At 34.0% G+C, this 12,002-nt stretch overlaps 1 protein-coding gene across 3 annotated transcripts in view; it reads left to right on the forward strand.

Moving 5' to 3' along the window:
- The window catches only part of LOC111515224 (equilibrative nucleoside transporter 3), a 32,415-nt gene that overhangs the window by 18,870 nt on the left and 1,543 nt on the right, over nt 1-12,002 (forward strand). For all 3 annotated transcript variants that reach the window (XM_074173887.1, XM_074173888.1, XM_074173889.1), the window contains one exon: nt 6,375-6,815. In XM_074173887.1, the coding sequence (XP_074029988.1) occupies nt 6,375-6,815 (441 nt within the window). The remainder of the gene's footprint in view (nt 1-6,374; nt 6,816-12,002) is intronic.

Below are 12,002 nucleotides of genomic sequence, written 5' to 3' on the forward strand. Positions count from 1 at the left end.
CAAAAAGGATTTGAAGCTTTATATCTTCTATAAATTATCTGCGAGCGCTTTCGACAGTTGGTAGTACTGTCATCTTCTAGGCACTCCTCAAACTGAACTGGTCATCCTGTTGTCTGCCTCTTTATACGGTCAGAGCGTCTTAACTCAGGTATTTCAGGTACTTTAGGTAAATTTGCCTGTATTTGTTCTGCATCAGGTACCCTTCTTTGTTCTCTGACCGTGTAAAGAGGCAGACAACAGGATTGACCAGTTCAGTTCGAGGAGTGCCTAGAAGATGACAGTACTACCAACTGTCGAAAGCGCTCGCATATAATTATTAGAAGATATAAAGCTTCAAATCCTTTCTGTAGAATTCAATATTGAAATACTATAGGCAAAAAATAATTTTTTTGCCTATATCTTCTTCATACGCAGACATATTGAAAATTTGGCACTTGATGTGGGCTATCAGAATATGTCCATGAATCTTTTATACAGGGTGTCATCTGACTTAGGCCACCCCCATTTTCGAATTTTTAAATACGGACCTGTATTTTTTGTTGTAGTTTTTGTATCACCGACGTTCACTTCATACTGAAAAATCAAATTCAATTTCATATTTCGGGATGTTTCGGTAATATTTGATTATAATTGTGTGAATTATACTCTTTCAAATTATGGCACTGGAAATTGGTTGACTGAACTGAATAAAAACACAATAGCAACTTTCACGTACCGTAGAATTTTTCGAGAGTTTTTTTTTTCAGTTTTAGGTACCTATTCATATTTTTTCCATTGTTCTGAGAGTTTTCTACAATAAACTTCAAATAAAAAAACCTTTTATGATTATCTGAAACATATCTACATCGAAAATATATTGAATGTGTTTTAATGAACAGAAAAAGAAATTATAGCAATAATAACATCCAAAACGAACATTATAATTGTAATGATAATTGAAATGGAGTAATTTATATACACAAAAAATTAATGGCTCAATGAATGTTCGAATTGGAGTCCATTCATTTTGAGACATTTTTGAACTTGGTTTTTCATACTATTCGTTGCCCTCAATACACTTATTTGCTGCATTGTTGCGAAATCATTCAAAATACTCAATCTCGAGTCTTCCACATTTTCTACCTCTCTGCCAGCATAAATCCTATTTTTCAATGTCTTCCATAGGAAATAGTCCAAAATAGTAAGATCTGGTGATCTTGCAAGCCATCTCATTAGCCCATAATTTGTCTCGAAATGAAAGGACTCCAATTCGAACATTTATTGCGCCATTAATTTTTTTGTGTATGTAAATTACTTCATTTCAATTTTCATTACAATTATAGTGTTCATTTGAGATGTTATTATTGCTATCATTTCTTTTTTTGCTCATCAAAACACATATAATATATTTTTGTTGTAGATATGTTTCAGATAATCATAGAAGGTTTTCTTATTCGGAATTCATTGTAAGAACCTCTCAGAGCAATATGGAAATATGAAAAAATATGAATAGGTATCTTGAAATGAAAAAAAAACTCTAGAAAAACTCTACGGTACTTAGGAAGACGTGAAAGTTGCTATTATGTTTTCATTTAAGTCAGTGAACCAATTTCCAGGGCCGTAATTTGAATGGAAATAATTCACCCAATTATAATCAAATATTACCGAAACATCTTGAAATATAAAATAAAATTCAATTTCTCAGTATGAAGTGAACGTCTACGATTCAAAAACTGCAACAAAAAATACAGGTTTGTATCTGAAAATACGAAGATGGAGGTGGCCCAAGTCAGATGACACTCTATATGAAAGATTCATGGGCATATTCTGATAGCCCACGTCAAGTGCCAATGGCAAAATGTAGACAGATTTTCAATATGTCTGCGAATAGAAAATATATAGGCAAAATAATAATTTGGGATTTTTTGGTTTTTCCTGTATATCTCCAAAACCAAGAGAGCTATTTTCGATTTCTTCACATCATTGAATAGGTCTCTAAAATATACAACTTTGCCACAATTTAACCGATACTCTATCTCTTATCGTTTACGAGATCCCCATATACAGAAACGAATTTGAATAGCCCTGTATCATATCTCAGATAATATATCATGGTGATATGTGATGAAAGTGGTTTTCACATATTACTTTGAGTAAGTTTGTAGAATTTGAGGTTAGTTGACGGTATTTATTAAAAAAAATATCTGTTTTTCCGTTACCGGCTGTCGCAACTGAGTGAACAAAGCATCCGAAAAAATCAAATCATTCCAAATGATAAATTAAATATGATTTTTTTTCTCATAGTAATCTTTTGAATGATAAAATTCATCGTCAAATTGTGCTACACACAGTATAATAACATGACGATAGTATCAAAATGAATTTTAATAAAAATTTGGAATACATAAATAAACTTAAACGAATGATAAAATAAATCACAGCAAGATATGATTTAAAAAAACGAAGTATAACTTACGTGCGTACATGAGTGACGAGTCATCCTGATTTCATCCAGGTTTGGAGACCAGCTCCCCTACCCTTTTGTCTGATTATTGGCCTTGAGAGGGACCAATGGGTACACAACTGATAGATGACGGCATGAAGTCCTTAGACATCAGTGCCGCCCTTCACGGGATACCCCTACCTGGCTGGGGTGGGATGGATGAAAAGTTATTCATCCTTTATCCGGGGACATGAGGGCCTCATTCGACAGAGTGTCGGGGCCTTCTATATCGGGAGGGGTCGTCTACAGCATAATCTGTGGCTTCCCTAACTAACGGGTGCGTACATGAGTACACACGTATACTCATTTTTACAAGATGTTAGTTTATGAAAATAATTTTTTGACTTTCTGATTCTCCATCGTTGAACAAAAATATGACAAAACTTTAAAAATGAAAACTCTCCGCAACAATATGCAGATCGTGCTCAAATGTTTTATTCCGATATAAACTAAAGGAAATACTGAAGGAAATTATGAACAACATATGAACGTTGAATTTTACGACAGGAAATAGGTATAAACTATCTTCACTTATTTTCAAGAGGATTAAAAAGGCAACTCTCGATAAAATACATTCCTTTAAAAAAATACAAAAATAGATTCTTTACAATTCATTGAAGGAATGAAAATCCCCATTGTGAAGAATATTAAAGAATGTCTGGTGCTTATTTCAAAAAATGGTCTCACATCGTTGCTTATTCTTTCACATTATGTATTGAAACACCCAAGATTAACTGTAACTTCGATGATTTTTTTGATATCGTCTATGAGAGTACCCGGCAAGTAATGATAGCATGGTGACCACCACCCATGCCTTTCATATAGGAACAAAAACATGTGGTTCAAAATGTGTTCATTGACATATTGACAATTGAATTGTGTGAACAATGTATCATCATGAGTGAATGACTTTTGAAAAGACATTTATCGCACCTCATTATGTAAAGTAATAATTTGTCCAGATGCAAATAGAAACAATAACGTAGCCGTTAGCATTAGTCGTAGATTTCCCAATGATGCGAACTGGTCTGTTGGGTAATGAGTGGACTGTAGACTTTGTGGTTTAACAAAAAAGTATAATGAACTTTGTACAAGATTTCTGGAAGAATAGACAAGACTAGTTGGTTGTGACTGTCTTACATACGACACAATACTAATCTTTCCTTTTAAATATTCTTCAAAAGACAATTTTTTGTGGGGGACTCAATATTTTATACTATTTTTTGGTTTTTTGGTTCATAACCTTCCATAATCTGAAAAAATAAAAGATAAATCAATAGAGAAATTGCTGAAGTGTGGTAAAGGGCAAAATGAAAAGTTCACCCAGAAAAGTTAGTGCGTATAATATAAACTACTGGAAAGTCCAATTGATAGTTGATCAGCGTACTCAAGTGGTTAACGTTTCGGAAAATGATCCTTTTTCGTTTTTCTGTATTCACTATGAATATCTCGCCTCAAACTGTGATATTTCTAATTTCTTTGACAGTCAAAAGAATGGAATGTCCAAATGTCACACGCGACAGTCCACATATTTCAGTCTTCAACCTCTCTTCTTAGTAATGGCAACCAGATACGATCCATTTCAACAGTACTATTCGCAATACACTTGTTACCAGTTGAAATAATTTATGCGGATTCTTTGAGTTGTCTAATTTTTCCATGAGCTTCTCTGGTGATGATTTTTGTTTCATTCTTCTCCTTATATATTCACGATGTTAATTTTTTCTTACATCAAGAGGTCTTGAGGTTTCACCTATGAACTTTTTCCACAGGAACAAGGTATGTTGTAAATAAGAACTTTCGTTCTTTCAACCGAATTTTCGTGTTTAATTCGTGTTAAAAGAGATCTCAATATGTTAGCAGTTCTGAAAGTTTTTCTCATATTATACTTTCAACCGATGCGTCTCAATTTCTCAGACAAACCAGGAACATAAGGTATGATGTTAGTTGTGAGGTATATGTATTGTTATTGGATTTGCGGTGATTGTGGGATCTAATATGTCATAGGTATATTGCTTTTATCAACTTCATTGAAAACTCTTTTCAGAAACTGCTCTGGATATGCGTTTTGTTCCAAAACTGTTTTAATGATAGTTATTTTCTCTGTCATATTATGAACTGAATTAAAAACTGTCTTTGTTCTGTCATACAAGCATCTAACTGTACCATTTTTGACGATAGCGTGGTGATTAAATTTATAGTGGAGATATCTGCTAGTATGAGTTTTCTTTCGATAAACAGTGGTATAAAGAGTTTTCATCGATTTTTTGATCATAACATCAAAGAATCTGCATATATTCTTTCAACAGGTAACAAGTGTATTGCGAATAATTCTGTGGAAATGAATCGTACCTGATTGCCAGTACTGAGAAGAGACTGTGGACTGTCGCATGTGACATTTGGACATTCCATTCCAGAAATTAGAAATATCACACACAGTTTGAGGCGAGATTTTCATAGTGAATACAGGTTTTGAAAACCGAAAAGGATTGTTTTCCGAAACCTTAATCACTCAAGAATGCTAAGTATCGATATTTAATTTTTTCAATCAAGTTTTTTTCAAATTGTAGGCAAAGTTTATGAATACGACAGGTTACTGATTAATTGGAATTTTCAGTATTTTATATTACGTTGTACCTTTTTGGGGTGAACTTTTCAGTTTGCCGTTTAATCAGAAGATTCTTTATTGATTTATCTTTTTTTTTGTTTGTGGAAGGTGATTAACCCAAAAAAACAGTATAAACTAATCTTCTCTTATTTTTGCACTAGTGTATATGACTCTGGAGGTGCAGGGTTGTATGTTTTTTGTTGGCAGGTATAAAGTGCCATATGCTTTCGGTTAGGTTAGGTCCAAAGTGAGTGGTTATATTTGACCTCCACCATAGTAAAAATCAACCAGTTTGTTCACTCCCACTACTTTCAGTCATGAATTCACACAGTTCTCGGCGACCTCGAAACGAAGTGCGGAGCCAATTTTGTTCTTTTACCATAGGCGTTTACTCATATAAAAACGAAATTTAACGATATTATAGAAGATTTTGTGGTAAGTAACTCATAACCAACTACAAAAACTACAAACAATAATAACAACAGCGAATAAAGTGAACACACGCCATAGGCGTACGGCCTCTGAATTTTTAGGTGCTATTATGATACCGAAACTCGCGCCGAGAGTCGGCATTTTTATTTTGGTGAGAGAAAAATGTGGCGTGGTAGAAAGAACTATGCAAGTACATATAAAAACGTACCTTTTTGATTGTACAAAACATATACTGTTTAAACAAGACGACTTGGATTGGTTTCGCATTCCACGCCCACCCGTTGGGTAAACACAATGACGAGTAGAATAACTACAAGTTCTTTGAAAAAATTGTATCCGATTAACGTTTATGCTGATGTGAATCGTTGATTTTTGTCAAAATGCAGATGGCATGTCATATCATCAGAGTAACTATCATTCAGTATTTCTTCAGATCATTGATAGTGAATCATAACTTTCTTGATAGCTACATTTTTTTTGTGATTTGAAATTCTGAGAATTTATCAGCAAAGTTATAATTTTCAGGATCATTTTCATTTTTGTACAGTGAAAGAATGATATATTTGATCTCGATGGAAATCTGACGCCCTGATGACTGATTATATTTCCTGAGTATTGTCACATTACTACTTTTGTTAACCCATTTTCATATTGGTTGGTACTGAAAATAAGTATTCTTACGGAGTAAAATAAATGGCATACAAAATACCTAGAAAATGCTCATTAATGTAGTCAACTCTACCGGGCACATTCTAAATATGATGGGGATTGGTGATACCCATTGTGGATAAAATGAAGTTGACATCAATATGAACATGAAATTCATAACAAACTTATTTTGTTTACTTCCAGCTGCAGTTGCCGTCTACCAACTGTCTTCAATGGTATTAGTGGCAAAATTTCCCAGTAATTTCATGAAATGGTTTCTCTTGGGACAAAGTGGAGGAATACTCACAGATCTACTTCAAATCATTTGTATATCTGTCACCGACTCAGCCGTAGATGGAGCTCTAATTTATTTTTTAACAGGAACTGTTTTGGTAACGGCAAATTTTTGTATATCTTTTGGCATAAAATACTCAAAATTATATGCTTATTACACGAAAGACAGCACAGGAGACCAAGAAACGAAAAAAAATACATTATCTTGGTCAGAAATGAAAAATGTTATTAAACTGATATGGCCTGGAGTTACTATAGTTGGCACTGTGATTTTTACAACGAATTGCATTGATCCTTCAGTCACAAGCTTGGTTGAATCACAAAACTATGGAGATGGGAGTGCTTGGGCAAGTGAGTGCAATATTATTATTAGAAAGTCTTATCATATTCAGTCACAAGAAAATCGAAAGCACTATTCGAATAACAAGTCACGAATATCAAATATTTTGTACTTGATTCCAATTTGCATGTAGAAGGATGTATTGAAAAATTTCCAGCCTACTTTGAAAGCAAACGAAATTTGAGACTTGAAAAATAAAAGAATTATTCAACTGGTATTTTCACAGTGAACTCTGAACTTTTCTGCACACCAGGTTTTTTCAACTTCCATCATCGTTTCGGTGAAATACCCATTGATTCTTTTATACAGTGATCAGGAACATTGACTAATTATTCCCAGTTATTGTTCTATCCTTTTTTTAGGAATCCAATCATGATTACTGGTAATCCCAAAAATTCAAGCAGGAATTTTTCCAGCAGATTTATGAACTCGAAATTTCTAGGCTTTGGAGAACAAGAGCGTTTGTATTCTATCTTTTGCTACGTTGTTTCTGAAATGGAGCCTGCATCTTTTCCAAATCGAGCAAAGTTCGAACACGATGTTTCTACTCTTGCACGCTTTTGGTCCACATTCAGATATCAGGGGATCGATTGAATAGAACATTTCTGCTATGTCTAAACCTAATTCGATTTGAACTATATAAAGGATACGTATGAAATATTTGGTGCCTCAAATATTAGGTATACCTCGATACCATTTCAAGTGTCCCAAAACTCGATTAGTATGTGTACTCATGGTGGCCACGTGAAGGTGGATCTCAATAGAATAATTCACATTTTAGTGAGTTATAGGTGGTTTGTATTTTGAAGAAATTTTCGTATTTCAGATATTTTTAAATGTTCGAAAATCCATTCCTCCAAAAAGTGTACAATATATTTCGACTCGCTCTAATATTTCACTTTTTGTTGCCACTAAATCTTCCTTAAAGACCTTCTTTGCAATTTCTTTTTCTTTCCTCAACTACTATCTTTCTGGAATGTCTCGGAACATTCCAAAATATATTCTTCTATATCTACCATAGATATGCCCGTTATTTTTTTGTTAATTCATTCATTTTCACTATAATTTCCTTCCAATATTTTTGAATGATTTGTTATCTGTTTTAATTTTTGTATTTTCATGGAAACTTTCTTTTCTAGTTTGGTGTTCACATTTATTTTTTCTTATCAGTATTCCACATTCAAAATACAGAGGACATGATAGATTCATGGGCAATTTCCACTTCTCAAATTCAAATTTTCAAATAACATTCTATTACTTTCGATAAAGAAGAATTCATGTTCTGATATACAACTTTTGAACAACCAACAAGAAGGTATTCATCCATCACTGTTGAACTTGTTTTCATAAAATGCCAAGAATCAACACAATTATAATTCATCTGTTTTCCTAGGAGTAATATTGCGTTGTGTTTTTTTCTCCAAAATTTTTCTGTTCCATCTGAATGAGTTATTTTTTATTCAATTTGATTGTGTAACTACCTACTATTATACGGAGAGTTCCAAAGGAAACTCAATTTCCTCTGTAAGTCAGAGACCAATATTTCCGAAATTGGTTCATTTGTTATAAAAAATTCATATGCTGTACATATTATTCGAGAAGAAACAAAAAATGTGCTATTTTCTTTTTGATGAAAAGAACCAACAACGAACATTATCACCTATGCCCATGCAATACTAGAGCCGACTTTACGATGCTTTCCTTACATCTCCAGGAAATCGGCTTTTTCGAACAATTCTTTGTCGCGGCTCCTTTAGATTTGTACACGTAGTAGAGTGAATTTTCTACCTCCGGTGTCTTCACAGAAAAAATCCAATGGTGTGAGATCAGTTGAATTAGCTGGTCAGTCCACTGGAACTCTTCTGTCGATCCAACGCATTGTAAAACGTTCGTTTAAAAACTGTATTCCCCGAACATCGACATGTGGATGTGCGCCATCCTGCTGTAACTTGCTACTATCTCCATTGAGATTATCTTCATTGAAGAATGATCCAACAATTTGAGTACCAAAATTTCTGAGCCTAATGGTCAAATTTTGTGTAAATTTGTTTCATTCAACAATTGAGCATAGTCCAGTAACGACAATTATGTCTATTTATTTCATCAGTCGATATGAAAGAACAACTATATAGTATTTTGGAATAGTTTGATGCATGAGTTTAACTGATGAAACGAGCTTGGTGTAACACGTGTCTTGAATACAATTTATAGAATGAAAATTTTAAAAAAATTGTACTGCAATAATTAGCTCCTAGAAAAAAAAAACCATTACAGTAAAAACGAATAGTCTCGTCCATGCCTAAACGGATACAGGGCAACTACTATTTGAGTGAATTCTACAAATCTATAAGAGATATGATAGAGAGTTGATCGGGGATGTCGATTGCTGACATCGAATATCTAGATTAGTATAAGGAAAGCTGTCGTGTTACAGTAGATGATAATCAGTTTGAGCAATGTATCTTATGTTCCCATTGATATTGTTTGTTGTTGATTTCCCCAATAAACAACAGCGCAAATTATGTTTTTTACTAATTAATACGTTTAACATTCAATGATAGCGATGCCGAATGAACTAGTTCCATAAACACTTAGAGGTGGTGAAGGAACAAAAAAGTTGTCAAATGATGTATCACTCGACCTACCATGCCATTGAAAAAATATGGAGGGTAGCTGGTGACCGCCGTGTATAAAGCCGGAATTATATTATTGTGTCGTGGTGTGTCGTAACGCGCCACAAGTATATCGTATCCATACATTTATTATGTTTATAATTATATAACTATAATGCATTGTGTCGGGACGCGATCTGTCGTGACAGCGATCGGTCGATTCCCGATCGGCGTCAGAACGATGGTGGGGTTATGACGCGACAGAACACTCCACACTAGTATGTTTCTAATCTGATGCATTAACTAGTTAGAGAATAGTCGTTTGCATTTATTTGTGCACAAAATGTCGAATGAACGTATTGAACTTGTTAGAAAAATTGGGTTTGCATTTTTATAATCATTTTCTACCATAGAATGTTGATTCTTTGACATTCTGAAATATTGATGAAATCTTTCTTCATCACTAGTGAATGATATTCGCTTCGACTACCTCTCAGATCATTTACTGGATGAACCCAATATTTTCTCTTCTCTTTTTGAGTTAACTTTACATTTGCAGACACGCAAGGTTTTCTTCAATATCACTATCCGAATCGGAAGAAAACATTGTAGATACTCGCATGCGTTTACTCCAAAGGCCACCACTGTATTGACTCGAAATAACGTCAGAGCGCGCCCCGACCAGTGCTGCTCCAAGGTAAAAAAATTTTGTACGAAAATGACAGATGAAAATGTATGCTTTTCAGCTATAATATTCCAAGGACATTGATAACTAACGAAATAATTTTATCAGTTTTCGAAAGCACGTTATTTGGTAACATCCCGACGCCGAAGGCGGAGGGATGTTACCTAAAATAACGTGCTTGAGGAAGTTGTGATGAAATTATGAGTTATTTATCAATGTTCGAGGGATATTCGGTGAGGAAATTTTTTGCAATTCGAACAAAATTATTTATTGAACACACAGTTATTGAAAGAATAATTCGTAAAATGATATTCCGTTGATCTTGCTGTATTTGCCTCGGTTACTGCATAGGTGTTTCCACGCATACTATTGATTATTTGGTTATGATGTTCCTGATCAACATTCCAATAAGGTTTTATGGAATTTCCATTATTGTGCCCAGTAATTTTCAACAAATGCTGTTCTAGAACTCAACTCTTAGCTAGTTGACTGACTGCAGTTGCTCTATTAGAGTGATTGGTTATTTTCCTCTGTTTCGTATCCAAGCCAATTGCTTCAGCAGAAGATTTCGTCCATCCGTTGATTATATTTCTACCCAGAGGCATATTGTCATACCAGTTATCGCGTCACAAAACTCCATAAATATTTTCCAAGTGTATTTTTTACTATCGACAGTATTTTTTTATGTATTTTCTTCAATGATTTTGTCAATTGCCGCATCATTTTGAACACCAAAGCGAGGAAGTGACATTTTCGAAATAAATTGAATTACTGAAATGTCAAACAACTTTATTGTGTTGGTTGCTTAGCAATGTCATGAGATAAGTGATAACTACCCGTGAAAACTATCCATGGGTAGTTATCAGTGTAATGATGGTTTCATTGGTTATTTCGACACACATGACTAGAAATAGACAAATTTGATAGGATAATTTTTTTGGCAGAAAATTTTCGCTATAATTGTATAGCATCAATAGTCGCCAACACTGTCATCAGAATAATTGACAAGTGACAGTTTCCCACATGATGCAAAGATGGAATGAAGCAATTAGCGCATGCGCAGACACTCCATCGTATGTGAAATGTAAATATTTTGAAGTGGTTATTGCAAATATTTTGATCTAATTACTATTTGCACTAATATTAATTAAAAATTCTGCATTCACTAATCTAGCTTTAGCTTATATTATGTATCAAATCAAATGACAACAAAAAGTCTCCTAAAACAAAAATCAAGAGGGGTGAAGTGAACTACCAACTACCATTCATAAATATTTATTTAAAATTCGTCATTTCTCTTTTCTCACTGTGGATTTATTTTTCTTTTAGAGTCAGTGGTTTTCGACAAATTTGACATTTGACTACTCTGAAAAATAAGTGCTTGGTGCTCTGTGATTGACGTGATCGTGATCTATGACTTTTATGAGTTCTAGGACAGACGGACACGCCTATCATAATTAGACGGAAGACAGAAATAGACAGATTACTTGACTATCGAAGGACGAAGTGATTGAAATTTGTAAATATATACCGTGGCCTCGTTCGAATCAATTCAAAACCAAATGAAATCAAAATGTATGTTTTTCGTCAATGTGGTATGCATGTACGAAAAAATATTGAATTGTATAGCCATTCCTACAATTGTATAGCCAGGAGCAGCCCTGGCCCCGACACGACAGAATAATAGTCTGCACACTCGCCGTCACGTCAGATAGCATCACAACACACCACGACACAATAGTATAATTTCTGGGAAAGAAAGTTTTTGGTTTTCTACTTTCTTTCCCAAAAATAATCACTTCCAAAGATATAACCCCTTCAATTCATATAATTTCTGCTTAAAGAATATCGTAGAATACTTTGAAGTAGGTACCAGTTCAACCGATGAAAGTAGCGTGTAG

This window comes from Leptinotarsa decemlineata, unplaced genomic scaffold, assembly GCF_025532065.1.
Source record: "Leptinotarsa decemlineata unplaced genomic scaffold, Ldec_3_MD MMD2_tig00000505_RagTag_RagTag, whole genome shotgun sequence".
In the NCBI taxonomy this organism is placed as follows: Eukaryota; Metazoa; Arthropoda; class Insecta; order Coleoptera; family Chrysomelidae; genus Leptinotarsa; species Leptinotarsa decemlineata.